The sequence below is a fragment of the Coturnix japonica genome, chromosome 6 (genome assembly GCF_001577835.2).
Source record: "Coturnix japonica isolate 7356 chromosome 6, Coturnix japonica 2.1, whole genome shotgun sequence".
NCBI lineage: Eukaryota > Metazoa > Chordata > Aves > Galliformes > Phasianidae > Coturnix > Coturnix japonica.
In genome coordinates, this window is record NC_029521.1 from 17,687,942 (window position 1) to 17,711,165 (window position 23,224).

Consider the following 23,224-nt stretch of genomic DNA (forward strand, 5'->3'; position numbering starts at 1 on the left):
TTTAGAAGTGAGAGAACAATTCCAGTAGCAGTATATATCACTGCTTACTTTTATGAAGTCATAAAAAACGCATCTTTTAAAAACAACTATTTTTCACATGACAAGTAAACATTTATTTATACTTCATTTATAAATTAGTAGGCATTATATCCATATATTTAATCTAAGGTGGAACCAAAACAATCATTCATGTGTTGATAATAGAGGCTTGTAGTCTCATTTGCCAAACCCTTCTGCAGGTAGTCAGTTATCTAACTGTAAAATCAGGTGGGTTTTTTTTTCCTGGTAGTCTACAAGAGCAGAAAACTTCTGAAGATGTACATTTTCTGTATAAAGTTGATCTCGGTAAAAATAAAGAGTAAGGACATTACAGATCTGCTCTTGATGTAGATTCACTATGACTTTATTAAAACTAATAACATTTTTGCCAACTGGAAATGTACTCCCATAAAATATAATTCCACTGAGGACTTAGTTTGGCTATTTTACATTCACCAAGTTCATTCCCATATTTCATTTTCTTCCAGTACAAGAGGAGAGTTCAGTCCATTGGATTAAATTGTGCAAATCCTACTGAGGCAAAGCAGTGAAGTCAAGAGGATTTTACTTGCTGGAATACTCCTTTTTTTTTTCTTTTTGCCTCCTCTAGCATATAATACTATAGTATGATAACCTAGTCAGACTGGGATACTATAAACATTGACATCCAAAATGAGTCACAGTTCAGACTTTAAATAATTATCTGGTAATGACAGACAACTTAGGTTGTTCACGTTTACTTCTTGCAGAGGTTTCTGAACCAGCCCCTGTCCTTACTGGGTTCCCTGTACAACAGAGGAAAATTTTCTGACATTTACGTCTGAAATGGGCAACATTATATAAAACTGGGTTGACAACAGAGTTGGCAAGTGTAAATAGCACTATCCAGAAGAAAACTGATGGCAAAATATTTATATCTTGTTTGTTGCTCTGGACTAAAATTAAAAAAATAATTATGATAATTGGGCTCCACATGATGAAGAAGGAGATCATCAACACAATGAGGGCTCGGAAGAGTTTGTAGTCTTGCTGGGAAACACGAATCTGATGATTTTCTGAGTAGGCCAATCCAGCATTTAAGCTTCTTCTTGATGCTTTTGTAATCTGCAGTAAAAGAGAAGAAAGTAACTTTCACTGAAACCAATAGAAAAATTCTTAGTATATTTTTACAGGTGCAAAAATAGATCTTGGTAAATGATGTTTCTATTTCTAAAAGTGACTACAAAAAAAGGCATTGCAGAATTTTATCTTTGTTTCTTTGTTAATGGTTTCATTTCAACATTTTTACTCTACTAGCAAAGTTTTTTTTTCCTCTTAGCTGTGAATTCACATCAGTGCTACTGAAGCCGGGTGTTCTCTGCCTGGCTCTTCAAAAGCAATAAAACTTCAGCATAAAATAGAGCCTTAATTGCTCATGAAATCCCATTAACTTCAATTTATGACTTCATTTGCTCTATCTAAATAAACCTATTGATCTTTCCGTAAATGCAAACTGGAACATAGCTAACACTCCTGTTGATGCACAAGAATGAACCAAATCTAACTGTATGATTGCTATGCTGCTATTGTAGGGTAGGTATTAAAAGGAGCATTAATGTATTACAGTAACTAAATCGTAGTATATTTTCAATTTGAATGGGATTTTAAGTTTTGTCAGAACTCTTAGGTTTTCAGTCATTAATCAGAATTGCATTCTATGAACTAATCTGAATTCATGCAGCTGCTTTCATCACTGTGGAAGTCTCTGTGTGTCTTGTAAACTTACTGGCTGACGTAGTAGACCAGAGTACAGTTAGTTTGGTGAATATACTGTTCATGGGTGTGTAACATCTGTCATTAGATAGAATGTTGAATCTTGGGGGCTTGCAGAAAACTTTAAATCTAGGACTCTGCTCTCAGTGTCTTCACTGATGTTTGCACAGAGTAAGAACCTTCTTTCTGCTTGTACGTGTGACATATCCCTTTACCAGTAAGTTAAATGCAAACACTAACACATAATGGTTTTCTTCTTTAGGTAAAGATGGTAATGGTTATAGACTTTCAGTTATTCTTTCTGCAGTTTTCTGACATTCTCACAGAGATTGATGGCCTGGAATAAGTATTATTTAAGAATCTGGACTTCTGGCAAAGTTATCAACAGAATGTAGGTGTATAGATCAAAACCTGTGATAGAAAAATGGGCTTCTCGGTACTTGTTAAGCCTGAGAAGAAGACAGTCTCATGAGCTTCTTCTGTAGGCAGAGGATTCTGGTGTTTTAAATATGTAAAACTATTGCAGCTTGGTCATATCCTGCAGTACCTACTTGAAATCCAGAAATCAGGGTAACTCCGAAGGAGCCAATACAAGAGTTATTCTCTGAGCAAACAATGCCTACCTTAGTAGGGACATGCTTTGTGTAAAATACAAAGGACTAATAGTCACTATAGTCACTATAGTCAGTCCTATAAAAGTTCCCCTCATTTCCTGATGGAGCTGCACAGGCTAGAACTAAGAATGCAGGAATCACCAGGACTGCATTTTAATGAAATGTTCCATTGAAATGAGGTGATAGTGATAAGTTTTGAATCCCTTTCTGGTCTGCTAGCAAAATGAATCTTGATAACTACAGTGGGCACCTGGACTGTGCTCTGAAGACCAGAAACTTAAAGGTCATGTATATGCAAATAATATCCTCCCAACATTAATTTCTTTACTAGTTTTTGCTTCTTCTCTAAATCCACATAGTTTGGCTCTTGCCTGAGAGAGGAAATACTGCAAAAAAATTCAGTTAACAAATCATGCCTTCTAATCTGTCCTTTGTGGAAATATTGGAAAAAATTAATACTCAGATTCCAATTAAATTTAGGTACCTTTGGAGAGTACATTTCTCATAAAATTAGAGGTCTTATCTTTGTAGTGAATTGTCATCATTGGTGCTGTGTTATCTGAATACAAAAATGCTTTGAAGTGATTCCAGTAACTCAGCATCATACTGTGTGCACTGTTATCACAAAGTGTTCTCACAAAGTTAAAGTGAGTCTGTTCTTGGGAATGACTCAGGGATTAAGATATTCTGCAGCTGAGTTCTGGTTGCTTCCTGAATAGCAGTATGAGAAAGAAGATCCGATTATAACATATGGGAACCTGCTATGGTCTTCATTCCTTTTTCAGTTCAGGAGGAATGGTAACACTATTTAGCATCTGTGTTATCAAGGTGGAAAAGAAATGCGAACATAGCAGTATGGGGCTGATTTATAATCCAGTATCCTGAATATTTTTGGGGGCTTCTAGGTCCCTGTGTACCACTGTGTCTTCTAAATCTACCAGCTGTAATCTGAAATCTGCAAGAACAAGCAAAACACTGTTCCTGCCCTGGTCTCTGTCCTGGGACTGTGGCATTTCTTGGTATGCAGTTGTTTTGCAATTCTATCAACAGGCTCGGAATACAGCTAGTATGAGGTTGCAAAGGGGAAGTAGTTTAGTTCACTAGAAAATGTTTACATTATGCATTTACCTCAAGATTGTAATGAGGTTAGAGCACAAGGAAACAAAGAGATTCTGATTCTGACTGTGAGCCCGATCAATAGCAATACATGCAGAGTCTGGAGCGTAGGTCATAGGTTCATGGTAACATCTACATCTAGCTCTGCCTCATTTACTCACAGGCCCTGGTGCTCACCACATCACCAATTAATTCCTTGATCAATAATCTGTGTGTTTTAGTTTTCTTTCAAAAGCCTGAAATGTTCCTTATAAATAATATGAGTTGAGATGCCTAGTAGAGGAACCAATAATACTGTTGTTACTAAAAAAAAAAAAAAACACAAAAAACCCAGGCATTCCAGCACTTAGTTTGTAGTTTTCTAATTCCTTTCCCACTTATTTTTTTGGAATAGGAAGGGGTATGAACAAAGTTTTATTAGGGAATTTAGGTATCTAGAATTTACACTGTGATGCCTGATGTCTTGACCTTGTATTTCAACACCTACTCAGAAAGAACATGGATGCAGAGTACTTAGTTTACAGTCTTTGTCTGCACAGTCAGAAGCTGTGGAGGAGTATGAGTACTCTAGTAAAATCTGTGAGCTACAAATATAGGCACAAAGCAGAAAATCACTAGATCTAAAATGGGAAGAATTTTGGTTTCTAGTTCTACCTTTCTTTGCTTTCCGACCACTCCCTCATGAGTCCCTGTAGTTTAAGCTTAAGGAATGCAAGATCCAATTTTATATTATTTCTGATGCTTAATTCTTTAAGCATTTAAGAGTCTGACAGTCTTTAAATATGAGTAACACTTAAATGAATACAAGTATTAAATACTATATATAAATGAAAGACGAACTTTATATTGGTCTTTCAGTAATGTGCTATTCAATTATGTCCCTAGTTGGAAAGTACAGACTGTTATTTACAGGATAAAATGCCTTGTTTTATATCACACGCTCTTCTATCTGAGCAAATAATGCACATACTCTTTAGGTGTATTTATGTACAATGACGATACACTGATGCCTAATGAATTAGTTTATTTGTTCTATAGCAAAATTTTAAAAATACCTGTAAGATTTTGGAATAACTGATGACAATGATTAATCCTGGTATTAAAAAGACAGCAACAGCATATGTCACATCCCAGATTATTTCTCCTGCATGGCTGGGCCAATCCAAGGTACAAATGTGAATCTCCTGTTTACAAAGGAAAAAGAAGAAAATGAACATTCTATGTTATTTTCCTATTATGTTCTATTTATCTCTCTGTGACCCCATTGAAAAATTGGCTGCAGCCTACTGAATCTGTAAAAACTTTCTATTCAAGCAAAGCTGTCAATTAATATATTACTTTATATTTTTAAAAGCCCACATATGTAGAAACAGATAAGTTAGATGAGTTGTTCACAATCTAATTGCCGCTGTAATTTCCATATCATATGCTAATGGAAACTTTAAGATAGAAAATGCAGACTTAATAACATATTTGAGTGTCACATTGGATGTGCTTTTGCATGCATTTCAAAATACCAGAATGAAGACCCTATGACCTATGCATGGCCACTTTGTACAGAGGCAAGCACACTTGCTGGGTGGCCATCCAACTTTCACCCTTACCTCACCAGTGACACTGGGCAGCTGCACCACAGTGAAGAAGCAGCAGAGTGGCAGGGTGACAATAGCAGCGAAGCCCCAGATGAGGAGGGCAGCAGCCAGCAGCTTGCGGCGTCGGAAGGCAGTGTGGTGCAGCCGAGCGATGCTGATAACCCTCTCCAGGCTGACGGCTGAGAGGGAGACAATGACAACGGTGCCACTGAGGGTCATCACATAGAAGAGCATGTGGCAGATGACATCGCCCAGCACCCATGTCTCAGTCCAGCGCACAATGCCAATGAATGGAATGGCGGTGATGAAGAGCAGATCGGCGCAAAAGAGGTTGAGGACAAGGTAGTTGGCAGCACTCAGCCGTTGCTGCCGCCACACCAGCAGGCAGATGCCCCAGATGTTGCCCACTAAGGCCAGCAGGAAGACGGAGCCCAGTGCAGACAACTCACCAACAAGCAGAGCCGTCATGTTGCCACCCCTGAAGTCTGAGAAGAATGGGAAGTAAGTCTTGTTCTCCCCTTGTGTGCACCCAGCCCTGACCATGAGGGCAGCTGCTAGGCATCAGAGTGCTGCCCTAGGCAGCGGCACCATCCCTAGGGTTGCACTCCCAACCACCACGGTGGCACCTGGGGTGCTCTGACACAGGGCGGGGAGCTGGTTGCCATCCCCCTCCGCTTCTTCCTTCTGTCTGTGCTGCCAAGGGCTCGGCTGTGCCAGCCGTACAGTTTATGACCCTCGCACTGCAGTGCAACAAGGAAGTGGGAAGGTAAACACAGCACAGCTCATACAAAGGTGAGGCCGCATGTCTGGGGAGGCAGCGAGGGGCTGGGTGTGTGTGGGGCTTCCTGACACCTCCCCAGGGAGGGCGTGGGGCTGAGCAGTGGCACCTCCATGCCAAGGGGACCTGGGCCTGGCCACTTCTCTCATGGCAGCCTGATGGGCCCTTTGGGTGCCAGGTGAGCAGGGGGGGTCTTGCAGGCTGCTCCAAGATGCTCCCCTCTGCTGAAAGCACTTGCACAATAACAGGGTGAAACAGAAGCCCCAGGAGGGGGCTTCCCCAAGGAGGAACAGCTGGGCAAGCTCGTCTTGGGAGGCAGGAAAACAAGCTCTGTCCTAAGGTAAAAAAGAGGGATTTACTGATTTCCTCATGTCTCATCAGGGACCTTTGAAGTGTGGTCTTGTGCACTGCATGTCCTAACTGTAGTGCCATGTGAAGGGGAGATGTCGCAGTACAATAACTTGGAATTCTTACACTAGGTTGAGCTAGAGTCCTACCTGTTGTCCATGGTATGAGTTCTGGCAGAAGAAGCCTTGTTAATCTAGACATAAGTAGAAAATACCGTCTTTTCTCAGGATGAGAAAAGTTGCTCAAACACTAGAGGTAGCCTTCCTGCTTACACTCTGGGCTGGGAGTGAAGCATATGAAGGATCAAAAACAAGCAGATAATGCCTCGTAAAAGAAAATGAAATATTTTCCAGAACTGTGTAAACAGTTGTATAACTTCAGGCAGCTCTAGATGAATGATTCAGTATGAATGCAAGTTTCTCACTGCTGTCTGCACAAAATGCTTTAAAAGGGGAATGCAGTGGTGTATAAAAAAACCAATCATGACAGTGGGATGTTATCAAATGAATTGGAGTTATTTGTAAAAAAAAATAAAGACTGATTATTTATGGGTCTAATGGATCCACTTACCTAAAATAATACTTTTTCCTCTATGAATTACAAAAGCTATGTTTGCCATTGGATAGCTACAATCATAGCAACCATCACTATGTGAAATCTGAGGAAGGGAGGAATTGTAACCTCAATATATCTACTCTTGCATTACTGTAATAGGTGGGTGCTGTGTGCAGTATAGAGTCCATGTATGCTTATGAACAGGAAGTGATTAGCAAAATGCTTGGAAACCTGTTACGATGCATCATTTTTCAACCTACTTTACATTCAGAAGAGAGGCAACTCCAATCTCAGAGTTCTATACTGAATGAAAGCAGTAGGGATCTCTGAGGAGCTCGTTAGCTAGTCTCAGAGGTTACATGTCTTGTTTCTATTTTTTATTTCTTTTTTTGGTCCTGATTAAAAGCTCTAGTCTTTCCTTCTCTGTGGCAAGTAAGTGCTATGTTACCTGATAGCATAAGCCAAGCTCAGTTATTCAGATTGTTCCTATGACAACCAAGAACTGTCATAACAGGTGGGGGTAGTTCAGCTTATTTATTTCTTGTGCATAAGAAACACTCCCATGGAAAGGGACCTCCTGGGCTAGGTGATGCTAGAGATGGTCTTTTTTTTTTTTTTCCTCCCATTTGGACGTGACTGAGGAAAGCTTTTCACCTTATTTATGTAATCTCTTGCATAGAAATTGTTGTTTAGGTCTTTGGGCAGTACTTCCACGCACCCATGTCACAATAAGTAAATAATATTCACTTTTGTAACAGGTGTGATGTATATTTACTGTTTGCTGAGTGTTATGAGTTCACTGTGTTAGAAATATTGATCCTTTGTTTTCACAATAGAAGCTTCAGGCTGGCAGGTGACTCAAGCTATGTCTATATAATAAGAGTTTCAGCGTAAGTTTCAACACAGATTAGCTTTCTATTTTTATTTCTTTTTCTTTTATGTGCCATACTTGTAGCTGTTCTGCTCCTAGACTAGAGTTGTTCTGTTTCCATGCTTGGAAGAAGCTATACTACTCAGTCAACAGTCTTCTTATTACATACAGTAAAGGAGGCATTTCTCTGTAAGCCAAGTGCATGTGTGAGTACAGAATCCACATAAGAGTGAGTTGTTCAGACAGTCATGATCTCTGTTAAGCTACACTCTAAGCAGAGCTTCATGAGGGTGTCTCAGCTCCACCTAGACTCTTCTGACTAAATGTAGTTTCCTGTTTCCTCTAAGCTTAAGATACTGTATTACATTTACACGTCTTGTACCTGGACTTCAGGAGTTTATCACTGATTACAGGATATCAGGATATCAGAATATCATACGCAGTGCAGAAATCATAAATGTCATCATTTTCTCTCATATCCCACAGACAGCGATTAGAGAATGCTTTTATTTACAGACTGGCTTCCTTGCTTTCCATTATATCTTATCTTAGAAGTGACTTGTTGAGATCAGCAGAGGTTCTTCGGGTCAGAATCAGGATAAAAGCTTTAATTTTGACATTCCTTCTTGAAGAGAAAGTTTGTGCTCAGCTAGCATAGAAGATGAGAGAAACAGAAAAGCCATCCTTGCAACACCAGTGAGAGAAATTACAGATAACTCCTTTAAGTTATGATGTAAAACCCTCTGACTTCCCAAGTGTAATGCTAAATCATATTAATTATTTCCCCCACTGCTCATGTTTTTTGTTATCTGTAGCTGTTTAGAGTCTGGTTACATTATAACTTGAAATGAGATAATTAAAGAGAAGCAGCTTACAGCTTCTCATAAGCCATGTCCAGACACATAGACACCTAAATTAGGCTGCATAGTTTTCCATCTAATTGAATGAGATGATACTGACCAGATCATACTTGTTACATTAATAAAACTTGAATTTTTGCTAATGCACTGTGCTTGCTCACTACTTTTGAGAATATTAGAGAAATTAAACCTGGCTGCACTTCTGTCATGAAGCAAGCTAACACTGACTTGATAAAGTCCTAGGCCTTGAAGGATGTTCTGAGGCTATTTGCCTCGCTCTCTCATTTTAAGACTCCTCACTCAGCTTGAAACATTTAGGCTGCCAGTTGGCTGGACAGGCAACAGAAATGAACTCAGGTCCTTGGAATGGTTTAGACAGTTTTATGTCACTGTCCCTGTGGAGATTTTACAGCCAACCACCAGAGATTTACCCAACCACCAGAATGATTTTCCTTATGTATGTCAGAGTTCCTGTTGCAGTTTTAACCTTGTTACTTTTCTCACTAAGCATAGGAAGATTTCTTTCCCCTGCATGAAATGTCACTTTTCACGTGTGGTCTTTGCTAAAGCACATAGCCCCAGTTCTTGGCTTATTTTGATGAGAAATCTGAAAGGTTTGCTACATTCACATAAGCTCAAACTGTTCTTGAAATACAGTACTTGAAATTACATGTCGTAGTCCAGCTAAAACATTATTGACTAGAATTGCAAAAAATATGTGTAAAACATAAGAGTCTGTTTATTCATTGTGTAAAACTGCTGTGCAATCTTTCAAGTGGGATAACAAATCACACTCGGTTTCTGAAACTTCCCTGAGAATTTGATAAATTGTCATACTACTGATTTTGCTTTTAGACGGTTGATCGTTTATACCTGTAATAGTTACTGCATTTGTCCTGTTTGTTTCAGCTCATTCCTCTTGACAAACTGAATATTAATGCTGTCCTCTGAAGAGCTCTTAGTCCCTACCTTGGGTTACCTCAGACTTCATATATACAGTGTTGCAGCATCATGTGCATCATCTGTAAAAACCCAGTTTTGGAAACAGATAGATTAACCTGGAATTGCCTGATACATTCCTTACTTAACCACTTCATATTTTCACAGGAGTTCACGGGGAACCTAGGAGAGAAATCCACTGAGAGCTACTAACATATGGGAACTGTCTGGCTCTCAAAGCCTGAGATCTTCAGGTCTCAGAGATGAGTGAGATACATCACCTGTCCTTATACTTGACATCCACTTGAGATTGTTTGTCAGAGATACTGTATGTTCTGACCACGTAAGTCAGAGCAGAGATCCACCTTTAGCTGCACTTATGTTCTAGTAGCTATGAAGTATTGATACTTAATTAATTACAGCTTTTCAACTACTTATGCTTCCTACGGTATAGGCTAGAGGAAAAAATTATTTCCCTGCATTAAGAAACTAGCATTTGTGGCCAAAGTCTATGTTAGCATATCTTTTTTTCCCCTTTCCACAGCACTTGCTCAGTAAGGAAGCTGCAGGTGTGTGATAGGATTCCAAGTGCCAGCTCATGACAGTCTGTTTTGTTTTTTTCCAGGAATCAAAGTTAGGTTGATTTTCTCTATTCCTATGGCTTTTCTTCCTTGTTAGGTATCATGTTTTTTTGTTGTTGTTGTTTTTGTTTTGTTTGTTTGTTTTAATTTCCCCTGAGTCTTTTAAAATCCCTCCGCTGTCCTTGTCTGGTAGATGCATAACTATTCAACCTTATACTGTGCCTTGAAAATAGCCCAAATGGACCTCCGCCATGACAGTGGTTCTCTTTAATACATGGAGACTTTCAACAAGACCATTCCTTACTGTAGGGAACAGATCCACTAGGCTACCTAATTTTGTCATGGTTTTCAAATTAGAGGAAAGAAAAGATTTAGAACTGCTACAAGTAGTGTTGCTATGCACTGCAGCTTGTGTTATAAGATAGTGTATCTTTCTTACATAATTTTAATCATTTTCACAATAAAACCAACTGCTAACTCTAATCTTATCCATTCAAGCAAATACAAGATGTGGAAACTAAGAAATTGATTGACAGTTTAAAATGGAACTGCCACATTTTCGTTACTTGTAATCTCTCACTTGCATCTTTATTACAGAGATATCACAAGGACAGCAATATTCCCCATAATCTTGTCTTGAGGACAACATATCATTCATGGTAGCATTAGCTGCCAAACAGAAGCAGCCAGTTCTCTAAATATTTGTGCAGTTGATCATGATTCTTTTATAGCATAACAGGCGCTATGCTTTCCTGCCATAATGTCTTTGCATGGTTAAAGTAGTTTATAATATAGCTTGCCTAAACATCTGTAAAACAGCTGTTGGCACAGAGCAAATAACTGCACAAAAGATCATAAAAATCGAGAGTAAGAAAGTTGCACAAGCAAATAAGTGATGAAGAATCATGAATGGTTCAATTAATATAACCTTACCTTGATAAGAGCTATCTTTCAGTCATTGTTACATTGTAAGAAATTGTCCTTGTGTAAAGTGACAGAGTAGTCGGGCAGCGGAATGGCTGCCTAGGGAGGTGGTGGAGTTGCCATCCCTGGCAGCGTTCAAGAGACATCTGAATGAGGAGCTATGAGATACAGGCTAGTGGCTTGTAGTGCAACAGAAATGGGAGGATGGTTGGACCAGGACTTGCAAGTCCTTTCCAACCTTGTGATTCTGTGTTAGGCTCAGTATAGCTTCTTTCCAATCACACTTCATCACATCAAAAGCACTTAACTCACTTTCCATTTACAAAGAACCATATATGTGAAAGCCAGGATTTATTAATACACTGTATTAATCCATACGCTTTCCTAGACTGGCATCCTGTTATGTTGCAGACTTCATAGTTCTTGCAGTGTTGAAATACAGTTGTATTAAAATTCAGTTACTTGAAATGGACTGCTGAAACTGAAAATACAAAAAGTGCTTGAGATATCAGCTCCCCTCCTCCCCCTCTTTTTTTAAATTCTTGCCTTAATAATTAAACTTACAACTAAGTCCTGGCAGTGAGACAAGCATTAGGTACAATCCCATCTTTTGTAGACATTAAAAAAAAGACTGCAGTCTTAGACTCCTTCACTTCCAGTGGCCTCAAAAGAGACAGTGATATGACCTGCATGCTTTATGAAAGAGTCAGAGTTCCCTTCTATGGTTAGTAATGCTAACAAACAAACTTGTGATTGTGCCTTCAAAGTATGATTTCTTATCCACAAGAATGTCATTTTGCTGGTTTTCAAACAACATCAATGCTATACAAATGTATCATTACATTCTCTTATGTTGTGCTTACATAAATATAAACATGTTAAAGTCCAGAGCAGGTGTTGGAATAAACAAGACACTTTAAAAGATATCAGGTTATCAACTTTATCTGAATCCTCTCCATTTAATAACTGAGCAGCAGCTAATGAGCTGCAGCCTTTCAGTCCTCCTTGGTAACACCAGCTTTAATGAGAAAGTGTTTTAAGCTAATTTAAGAAAGTCTCAGAATTACTGCAGAAAAGCTGCAAGCAGGCAAACTTATTTCATCTATAATACATAAAAGATCAGAATTTATTGCAGAAACTATGCTGAATATACAGCTGGGAATAGAGTACTAGCTGATTAATATGTTGAGAACAGACACCTAACCTAAGCTTCTAAAAAAGTAGTTTAATAAGTGATTAAGGTCATTAGGTTGGAATGAAAAGCGTGGTTATCTGGAATTTAAAAGTTAGGAGGATGTGAAATGAAGAGAATTTCTATCATGACAAAACCTTAGGATTCTGAAGCACAGTTTGCGTTACTTCTTACTTCACCATCTCTTTGCTAAATAGTAGCAGTATGCTTTCTTGCCAAATGGTCAAAGACAAAACTAAGCCTGACAATGAGTAAAATTGTATCACCACTTCTCAATTGTCTTTAAATATTAGCTTTTAATAATATGATGCAATATTATAATAGTAATTGGAAACAACATTGGAAATACTCCATACACAAAAATAATATTTAACCATTTAAGAGTAGGAAGAACCTTATGGGATAGATACACAAAATTTTACAGCAAACTATGGTGAAAATTTGACACTGGCTAACAATTCAAAATGGTACACCAGAGATAGACTTACCTTACAGCCTGAGTGCAGGTAATTTGCTGGTCTCAGCAAACCATAGATTTGTAAGAGAAGTTAATTTATATTAATTTTCACCTTTAAAGTAGTCCTCAATTTCATCATTCTTATGATAACAGCTTGGACTTCATTATAGGTAAAATGAGGAAAATGCTCACAACAAACCCAGGTTTACAGTAGATTTTAAGAAAGAATTATACTGTGATCACAAGTCAGTAAACACTCCATTTTCTGTTAGTTTCAGAACTGGAAATGCTCTTGTTTTTAATAGTGCAAAAAAAAAATAAAAAAATCAGTAGTTTACTGTATGAAAAGAGCCCTAATTCTACAAATATTTCCATTTTCGAGCAAAAATGCAATGACCACTCCCACAAGAGTTATGTGGAATATCTGAGGCCAAATAAGTTACTGTTTTCATTGAACAGAGAGTCCTTCATACAAGCTTAAAAGAAAAGTTTTACAAAAATATTTTGCCTTTTTAAACAGTATTTTGGCAATGCGTAGAGAGCAAATGCAAGTCCATTTGGAGCTTAGGCTGTACAGAAATCAATATGCGCTAATAATTCTCTGTGCTGACTTGTTGGATACTGTGCTTTACATCTGGGACACTCAAGGAAACTTTCATCAAGGAGATTTGAATGTCTCAGGGAAGGACTACTATCATATGCTGCAGTCTTCTCTTCATACACAACTTTCAAATCATCTTGTGGTTCCGTAAGTCCACACTCCTGGAGCATCTGGAAAAAGAAAAGCTTTAGTAAAGAATTGTGGCATGCTCACACGAGGTTCTGATCACATAGATGTAGGACAAAAAGATATTTGATGGCACATAAACCACATGTTACATACAGCAATAAGGACAGAATTTTAAAGATGGCTAAATGCAGTTATGTTACTTGCATTAATAAGGGGGCAATATGGTGTTGCTGTCAATATTCTACATCATAACATCATGTGCAATATGGATTATTGGAAGGTTCGTGCTCCGGTTCCGTGGAATGGCGATGTCCCAAGTGCTCAGCACTCATAGGAGAACTACATATCCCAGAGGACATCGCAGAGGAGGGTCTAGTGGTTAGAATTTGGCGCTCTCACCCCCATGGCCCAGGTTCGATTCCTGATCAAGAAATGTCATGGTCAGGGAACCATCCTCTGCGAAGTCCTCTGGGATATGTAGTTCTCCTCCAAGAGCTGAGTATCACTTCTCTGTAACAGAACTTGTATTTAACTAGCTAATATAAGGTTCTGAATAGCTAAAGGATGTTAATATCTGATGACATGAGCAGAAGGCTCACTACACTCTAGAATAAAAATCTGTTCATTTATGCAAAATCCCTGAATTAACCTACAAGTTACTCAGTACATACCAGAGGTTCAAGGCGAGTTATTTGCTCTCTAGCCTTGAATAGCTCCTTAAAGATTTTGTTTAACTGATGCTTCAAGTTCTGGCGGTCAAGCTTTTCATTCTCCAAGTCTGCAGTACATATTTGGATCTTGCAACACCACAAAAGGAATTAAAAGTAGAATTATTAAGAAAAATGGTGGAAGAAGGGTGATTTTCCCTCTTTATATATTTAAAGCAAGCTTTACTTACAATCATGTCCTAAAATATGTTAAAATCATTTCTTGCTTTCAGTGGAATTATATGCTCAATTATGAAAATAATCAGAGGTAGAGTTAAAAATTATTTTGATTGAAGGACATTTCATCTGTCTCACACTCCTAAACTGAAGATTTTCTGGAAAAGCATATAGGGGAACTTCCCCCCACAACCCCCAAAATTCCAGTTTCTACTCCATGATCTTTGTTGTTGCAATTTGAAAAAAAACTATGGGCAGCCCTACACCAGAGCTTGCAAACATTCAACATTTTCTCCCAAGGACTTAAGTTAGATCTCTAAAAACTTCTTTGGGAAAAAAAAAAAAAAAGTATCAGGGAGCAGACAGCAAAGCAGTTATTTGTAAGTTACAAATTTCAATGAGCTGATTAGTTTTAGGATGTTTCCCAGACCTAATTTGAGACCGTACAGTTTATATGTATTTGAACAAGTGATTGTACAGAAAGTAGCATAAGGTTTTAATTGAAGCCTCTCACAGATTTCCTCTGGAAAACATAAGAATATTTATAAGCACAGGGATCACCCAGAGTTGCATGTTAATATCTATTACTACTTTAATATACTATTTATTCTTAAATTTGAAGTACAATATGCACAGAGACTTTCTAGAATAACTTAAGTATCAGATTATTGAAAACAAAAAAACAAAAATCAAGTCACATCTGAACATGCAACTTCATACCTGTTGTTCCAACAAAGCTATCCTAGCATGTTCCTCCTGCTGCTTGAGCAAGGACTTACGAAGAAGCTGTACCTATAAGGCAAAAAAAGTAATTTCCATGTACAATAAGTCTAAGAAAAAATTCCCAGGAAGGAATGGAACTAAACTTTTGTATTCCAGTGCCAGCAGAAAGCGTGTCTATTTTACAGCTGCCAAACAGGATTCAAATACCTCTCCTTCCTTGGGGAAAACCCCAGAAAATGCTATCACTGTAAAGATTAGAGAAGAAGGTAGAATAATATTTTACCAAGTAGAAAAAAAAAGTCAAAATCAACTGAACTTTCCCAGGTGGTTGGCAGAACAGAAAAATACATGTATAAAACAGCCTATGTTTAAACTAACATGTCATGATAATGCTAGTGTTTTTAAGGAGCAACTTCTTTTAAACAGAACTGAAAAGTTAGAAGATACTGGACTATAAGGCATTAACTAAATGCATTTATAAGATATCCTTCATTAACAGGATATATCAAGCTTATACAATGAATGCTTTTGTTCTGTTAAAAATATATATATATAACAGCTTATTATAACAGCTTATTATCAGCCAGTGATAACCACTAACCTCTTCATCAAAGACATGATTGCATGCCCAAAGAAAGTTTGATTACCACCAAGATGCTGACAGGAATACTTTGCTTTATTTTACCAGTGTAGTTATCCAAACAGAGAGTCCTTGTGATTATTCCAAACAAAACGTAAGTAGCAGATTATTATTTTTAGCATAAAAATACAGCATATGTATGCATTCCCAACTCTTCTCAACCAGATAGGTAGTGAAAAGTCAATGGGCTCAAGAAAAAGGAGGGAAGAATCAAGAACTTCAGTTTTTATCTGCCTACCTGAGATAAGAGATCTTCAGACTTTTTCTTTTCCTCTCTCAGCTGCACTTTAATACTTTCGTTTTCTTGTTTTAGCATCTGTATTTTCTCTTCTTTAATTTTGTTTTCATTTTCTTGATTCTTCATTTCAACAATCTGTTGTGACTGCAGTAAGGCATTTAAGCTCATTATTTCTTGACGTCTTTGTTCGTACTTCTTTTTGAACTCATTAAGTTCACATTTCAACTGGGTTACAGTGCATCTTTCAGCTTCAAGATCACTCTTTGCATTTCGTAAGAGCTGATCATAATGTTTTTGCATTTCTTCTTGTAGAGGACCTTAATGAGACAAATATGGAGAGAATACAGGAAAAAAAAAAAACTCTTCAGAAGCAGAGCACCAAACTCTTGATAGCATTTTGAAGCATCCTGATATAAACTGACATTTTAGGCTGTCACACAGCCTAGATTACCACCAAACTAAATTAAAACAGCTTTATAAACTTCTAAAGCAGAAAAACCTTCTCCAGGAATAGTTACTGAAAAACAGCAGCTTAGCTTTGGTGTAGTGCCACAGCCACTTCCCTTCACTAACTGTTATAGTAGTGTTAGAGTATTTGTCCTGGCTACACAAGCTGGTTGGTCCCACTGATAGTTCTTATGTGGCCTCATGCATTATAGCAAAACATTAAAGATCAAAAGATATTAGAATCTCATGTTTATATTCAGGCTCCTTAGTAAAGGTTCCATCATTACTCTCTCCTTAGAGACACCCTGGAGGTCTTATAAGTTCTGCTCTATCACCACACAAAATGAAATATCTGTTCTCTTTAAGTTGTATGTGATCACTTCTACATTACATTTAGAGGAAACTGAAGTAGGTCCTTTGATCAAGAATGCCTGCTTCTTGGCTAATGACCTTTGCTTAAATCACTGTTAAAATAGTTTGTGCTTGTTGACCCAAGAAAAACTTATAACTAGGAAAAAGAAGTGCTCCATAGAAATTCAGAATATAAAGTATACCCAGAAGCAAAATAAGGAATGCACATTCACAGTCCCTTGTGATTTCTGGTACTCAAGTTCTTGTCTTGTGTGCTTCTCCTGTTCAGTGCTTCCCTCATGTTCTTCAAAGTGTACTTTACTAGGGAAGGTTTCTTGCTTGAATGTTCAACACTCTCTACCTAAAGTTAAGCCTTAAATTTGTTAGCAATACTCCTTTACTGGGCAAGTAGCTCTTCAGAGAGATATCAAGGTTTTCCTTGGAAAAAACAAAAAAATTCATTCTCAATTCTAGCTAGTTTTTTAGGCTTTGACTTCTATTGCTGTCTAGTTGCTTGAAGAGGAATGCTCACTCCCTTACTCCATGTTTCTTTGCTCCTTTGATGACAAAGCTTTGACCACAGAAACTCTAATTACTTCATCTAGTGAGCTACTACAGTCTGCACTTTCTCCAATACACTGTTCATAGATTCTTGAATAAAAAAGATTAAAAATGATAGTTCACAGTTCTCTGTAAGGTTACCAGCAGCAATAGAGAAACTACATATTAATTACAAAGTGGTAATTAAGCATGTTATTACTCCAGGTGAGGATAGTTCTATTTCATAAATTTACCTTGCAGATCAGCTGCAGTATGAACCTGATAATTTGACATTAGAAGGAATCCAACTCCTTCTGGCTCTTCTATTCAAGATTTTAATTTTACTCTACAAGCTAGTCAAGCGTGACTCAGGTCAATCTGACTACACAGTATAGAGAAGGTGCTTACTGAGGAACTCCACAATGAGTAAGTGAGCTAGAGGTAACCAGATCCATTATTGCAAAACATTCTGGACATGTGTCAAAACCTATCATAGATGCCAAATGATCTGTTCAGATGAATAAAGAACATGTCAAGCTTGAGTCATTTTTAATAATATTTATTTTGAAAGAAACAGACTGATACACACCTAGCCAGTAAATTCTTAATGCTTCCTTTATGGAGGCTAAGAGTGTACTTTGAAGGATGGGAGATATGCATATATTTACCTCGACACTTTTTGCAAACAGAAAGGTGGCCAATAAACTGTCAAAGCTTTTAAAAAATGTTTGGTGAAGTAGATAGGAACAAGATTGATCAAATAAGGCATCTAAAAAACAGGAAGCAGAGAAATTCAAAAGTTTTACCATTAAGTAAGCAAAATACTATGAAGAAAGTCATGATTACTGCTATTGTTTATGAGAAATGTATTTTATAGATAATTATGGTTTGGGTCACTCATGAGGGGAAAAAAAAATAAATAAATCAATACCTTCTGCATTAGATTCTTTGGGTTGTTGCTGACTAACAATTTCTGACCTCTGTTCAAGTTCAAAGATCCTTCCCAGCAGTCCCCTGACATACACTTCACGTTGCTGGTCATACAGTAACCACTGCTGGTTTTTCTCAAGAGCCTTTGTAGGAAAAAAAAATAATATTAAAAAACCCTCTGGTACTTCACCAGATTTGAAAGCATTATTCACCTCATTTCTTTAAAAGTTAGAAAAACTACACATTGTACATTTGTTTAAAGAAAAGCTACTTATTTCCCCTGAAAACTGCATTAATCCTGTCTGCACAGTTAATAAAACCCTCCTTGGTGTTACTGAGCATAAGTTAAAAATGCAGCAATATTAAATTCTGATTGGCTCGTTTACTGGAGTAGATTAATCACTGGAAGATTTTGATGAGTCATGCCTCAATGAATTAACCTTTCATTTTGTCAAATACAGTGGAATACGTTAATGCACTACAACTTACAGCTAGATATCAGACATCCTACCTGCTTTATCTGATATTATCCTCTAGCATACCCCCTGAGGTCCTATTGTAATCAAGAATACATATGGTGACAGTTTACATTCTAATACATCATGATACATCATTTCACATGGAATGCTGTACAGGAGAACTTACATCTTTTAACTGCTTCTCGACTTCACTAAGATTAGTTGAAGACCCAGGACCGGTTGTTACAGCTTCCTACAGATGAAAAGCAATCAGTTAACATCCTTTAAAATAAAAGAGTGTATCTAGTCTTGTATAACTACTAATCTCAGGGTTAGCATAAGAGTAGTTTAAATTAAGGCAGATGCATTTACCTGACACTTGAATTAAAAAAAAAAACAAAAAAAAAACCTGCTCTATTTTTAGAAGAAACTAAATTGCATGGAAAAAATATCCCATTTTTTAAAATCTCCTGGAAAATACGGAACAAATCTCTCAATTTAGTTCACTGAATAACTGTTACATTAAAACATTTCATAAAACACCACTTTTTTTGGTTGAACTTCTGTCTTGTGTGACCTGAAGTGTAACAGGAAAGCTTCTGAAGAATTCAAGTATCTACAGTTTTTATTTAAATGAGAAAAATGTAAATTATTTCTTTTTATTTTTATATCATCATTATACCAGTTTGACAGTAAAACAGACCAATAGGAACCGTTGGGGGAATCCAGAGAACTTAAACTTACTTGAGATAATCATAGGATTATAAACACCTAGAAAATGATGCCTGTTCAGAATTATAAGGACATACTGGTTTTCCAAGGCCCAGTCCACAGCAGAGTGCATAAAGTGTGAGTTTCACAGTCCTTTAGCCCCACTTAGAACTGAAAATCCGTTAAACATTTAACCTTTGTTCATAGTATGTTGTTCATTCACCTCACAATAGAAAGCTTTTCAAAGTTGTGTACATAAGCCAGAAGAACTTGTAAGGACATGAATGGAGATTATGTGCTAAATCAAGCTACATTTTTCTAAAGTGTTCCTGTTATTTGTTGAACATGATTTAGAGCAAGTTTCATAGCTGAAAAATACAAGAGATTTTAAGTTGGACACAGTTATTAAAGCTCAGTTCTTTCCAATAGGATTTAGATTCATCGCAACTGTTCAAATTCTTATTTCTGTAAATATTAAAACTTGTACATCAATGAAAACTGCATCACTTCAAGTTGTCATACAGCTGTTCTTTCCACTTTGGAGTATACCTGTTGTTTGATCATTGCCCAGCAGTTTTAAAGAAACACTGCTCAATTTGTTTTCAAGTTTCCCAAAATATTCAGCAAGAAAGTCTAAAAACATTGTTGTCCTCCACTAATATATCAGCAAAAATTTACAAGTGCTGATTTTAAACTAAAAAAATTTGGCAATTAGAATCCATTTTAAATAGTCCTTCAGGCTTCTTTTATCACCAATTGAGAGCAAGTTATTCTAAAATTAGAGTGTAATTTCTAGCATTACCAAGAAACCTGATGAACACTTACTTCACTGCTGAGGTAAGTAGTAATTACTCTTTAATCCTCCTATTTTGTACCTGAGATTAAAAGATACACTTCCTGCTTAAAACTCCTTAACTAAGAACTGAAGACTCAGTACAGATAGTAAGTGATGGTCTTCACACTTCAAAATCAAGAAGGATTCTGCAAGATACAGGATGCTTTGCTCTTGTATTTTTTTAAATGACCCATTATCTTGGTATGCCACTAAACCTTTCTGCAGAGTCAAAATATTACATATATTAGAATATTATGTGTAGTGCCACTTAACTGTAACTTTGTGCTGCCTGTAGGATACTATGCTAGATGCAATAAGGGAAGTCTACACAGAGCATCCTACTGTTTAGAGCTGCAGTTTTACTATTGTTGTGGTACAAATTCCTGTAGTGGTAACTAGATAAATAAATCCATGGACATCATAAAAACAACACTGAATGAAGTTTTCATTCAAAATTCATTCATTTTCATCAAAAATTTTCTCTAACACTTTTCAATGCTTTGAAATTAGACATAAAACCACTAGGTGTAATGTGTTTATTTCCCAAGATACATATTTGTATCCTACAGAATAGCAAAGTATCATAATTGAAACTGAACCAATTAAATAAACCCCAACCTAACGTGATTGATAAACGCTGAATTTCTAGAAATTGCTTAACTTCATTATATAGCTTGTGGAACTAGCACCATCTACAGGTTGCAAACTGAAAGAGACTTATAGGCAGCTCTTTTCAAGTACCGAGTTCCGTGCGCTCTCTAGTGAGAGAATACTGCATTTTCCATAGAGCTTTATAATGGGCAAAAAAGCAAGCAGAGCAAACAAAATGCACTCATAAAAGTAACAAAGTGCCTGACACCACAACTATTAACGAGTTTAAAAGAAAAGTTATTACTTTACATTCTGTTATGCTGAAGCATTTATCATGCACTATGGGATGTAAACTATAGGCAACTTATTTTAACCAAGAAATAAATGAAGATTTGCAAGAACAGAGAGGATAAAGGTATTCTCACCACTTACCCTGACTTAAGTAGGTGAGGAGTTTAGCACTCCTTTATTAAGGCCCCATGTCTATTGCTGCACTGAATTCTTCCCAGCTGTGCTGCTAGAAATTGTACTCCCCTGCCTGTTTATTTAGTGGTTAGTCTGGATACCACCTGTTGTGTTATATGCTGAAATCATCTTATATGAAGACTCATAAGATTTAAAACTACATTTTATAAAAGATAGCAGTGCTCAGTGGGTGAAAATTCCAAACCTAACTTGTAAACAATTACTATATTTCTTCAGTGCTTACCTGGGATGCCTGAGAACCATCAGATCTGTTCTCAATCTCAGAACATTTTGCAGTAATAGTGGATAAATTACATTTTAATCGGTTCATTTCTTCTGTTAGAGAACTAAGTAGCTGTTCTCTCCTTTCTGCTTCCTTCATTTTTTCTTCTAGCTGACTGTGTAATGAGGAGACTTCACTGTTCTTGCCTTTGGACTTAAGCCTGTCTCTTAGGTTTTGGATTTCTTTGTCCTTCTCTCCCAGAAGATGGTTATATTTTTCTTTTTCTTTTTCAAGACAAAGTATTTTCTGAATGAAACAGAGAAGCCGCACAAATGAGTAAGCATCAGCATATACAGCAGTAACATTAGGAAATACACAGCAGTTCAATATATTCCATTTGAAATGTTCTCTCTGCTTAGTTACCTGACAATGCTACAGCAACCACCCAAAATATTCCAAATGATTCCAACAGTGCACAGCAGGCGAAAGAAAGAAATAATGCAGAGAATGACATTTCACAGTCTTGGTAAGCAGCTTTGTTTATGAATACAAATCACTATAGTATAAGAGCGGCTATAGAGTCATTCAAAGGTGGCAGAGAAACTTGAAGCACTCACATTTTATAAGACCTCACTTAAGGAAGGGTTTGACCCAACACTCACAGGAGCTAAACAGTGATGCCTAAAGGTGATATGCCTGAGCATGCATGTGACTGTCCACATGTAAACTAGTAGCCACCTATTAAATAACCAACATTCAGCATGCAGCATACTCCACCATACATCAGAAATGCACAATAGGAATTTGCCATGGCAATAAGCCATAACTGGTACTTAGACTAGCATGAGAACTGACACTACAGCACAGACACATCAAAACCATTATGATGAGGCCCAGAAATATTGTGCCCAGTCTGTTAAGCATATCCCTTGAGTGAGTCCACTTAAAGTATACCAGTGCCTTAGGAAAGCTTGACAGCATCACATATCGAATACAGCTTCTTTACCTACGGCCACAGATGTACCTTTAACAGACTACAAGGTATAGAAGTCGGCATGGAATAACAACATAAAGAATTAGCTATGGTTTTATTTAACCATGGCTGCAAAGGTGCTCGGCAGCCTTGTTCATGCAAAGGACCCAGTGCGCTGGGATCAGCTGGACATACAGGACCAGACACCGTAGCACTGTGGCCTCAAGCCTTCGTATTTAACAGCCTTACCAGGCAGCTTTATCTGCTCAGTTATCACGGGGAAATAACTGAGGACAGAAGCGTGGCAGCGCACCCCTCACCTCCTGCAGCCGGCTGCGCTCCGTGTCCTCTGCTCGGCCCTTCCCTTTGCTGACTTCCTCCAGGGATTTCCTCAGGGCTGCGTTCTCCTGCTTGTACTTCTGCAGATCGCTCTCCGGCCTGGAGCTACCGGACTTTAAGCCCCATTTACCAATAATGACACCCTTGGCCGTCTTGGAATTCATTTTCCAGCGCCTACACAGACAAACGCACAGAATCGCCTTGTCCCCGAGCAGGGCAGAGCCTCTCCCGCAGCTCCGATGGAGCTCAAACTCCGCAGTGCTGTCAGCTCCCGCAGCCCCGCACACCGATAGCGGCGCTCACCGTCCCCCCGCGTTGGAGCAGGGCAGCCCGCAGGGCAGGACAGCGGCCGCCCCGCTCAGTCCCTATTTCGCTTCCGCAAGTTTGAATGACGCGGCCGGATCATCGTCACTTCCGCCCGCACCGCCTCGCAAACGAAGCGAGAACTACGGCGTCCTACGAGGCTTAAAACAGAGCGAGGGCGAGGCGGGGGTTGGAGAGCGCTTCTGCGAGGGGCGGGGATGGAGC

The 23,224-nt window shown here is 37.9% G+C and overlaps 2 protein-coding genes across 4 annotated transcripts; both read right to left on the reverse strand.

Moving 5' to 3' along the window:
• Positions 1–89: 89 nt before the first annotated feature.
• Positions 90–12,763, reverse strand: FFAR4 (free fatty acid receptor 4). Of its 2 annotated transcripts, XM_032445286.1 has the most exons (4): positions 12,650–12,763; positions 5,126–5,598; positions 4,577–4,705; positions 90–1,143 (listed from the first exon to the last, which is right to left on the reverse strand). In XM_032445286.1, the coding sequence occupies exons 2-4, from the start codon at positions 5,579–5,581 to the stop codon at positions 739–741; spliced, it is 990 nt and encodes a 329-aa protein (XP_032301177.1). In that variant the 5' UTR covers positions 5,582–5,598; positions 12,650–12,763; the 3' UTR covers positions 90–738. The 2 variants fall into 2 exon arrangements, with proteins under 2 accessions (XP_032301177.1, XP_015722630.1); XM_015867144.2 differs by lacking the exon at positions 12,650–12,763 and having other exon boundaries at positions 5,126–9,957.
• Positions 12,438–23,156, reverse strand: CEP55 (centrosomal protein 55). Of its 2 annotated transcripts, XM_015867142.2 has the most exons (8): positions 22,678–23,156; positions 21,406–21,690; positions 18,747–18,812; positions 18,103–18,244; positions 15,834–16,150; positions 14,953–15,024; positions 14,020–14,145; positions 12,438–13,389 (listed from the first exon to the last, which is right to left on the reverse strand). In XM_015867142.2, exons 1-8 carry the CDS (start codon positions 22,858–22,860, stop codon positions 13,183–13,185), a joined length of 1,398 nt encoding a protein of 465 aa, XP_015722628.1. In that variant the 5' UTR covers positions 22,861–23,156; the 3' UTR covers positions 12,438–13,182. The 2 variants fall into 2 exon arrangements, with proteins under 2 accessions (XP_015722628.1, XP_015722629.1); XM_015867143.2 differs by lacking the exon at positions 14,020–14,145.
• Positions 23,157–23,224: the final 68 nt, after the last annotated feature.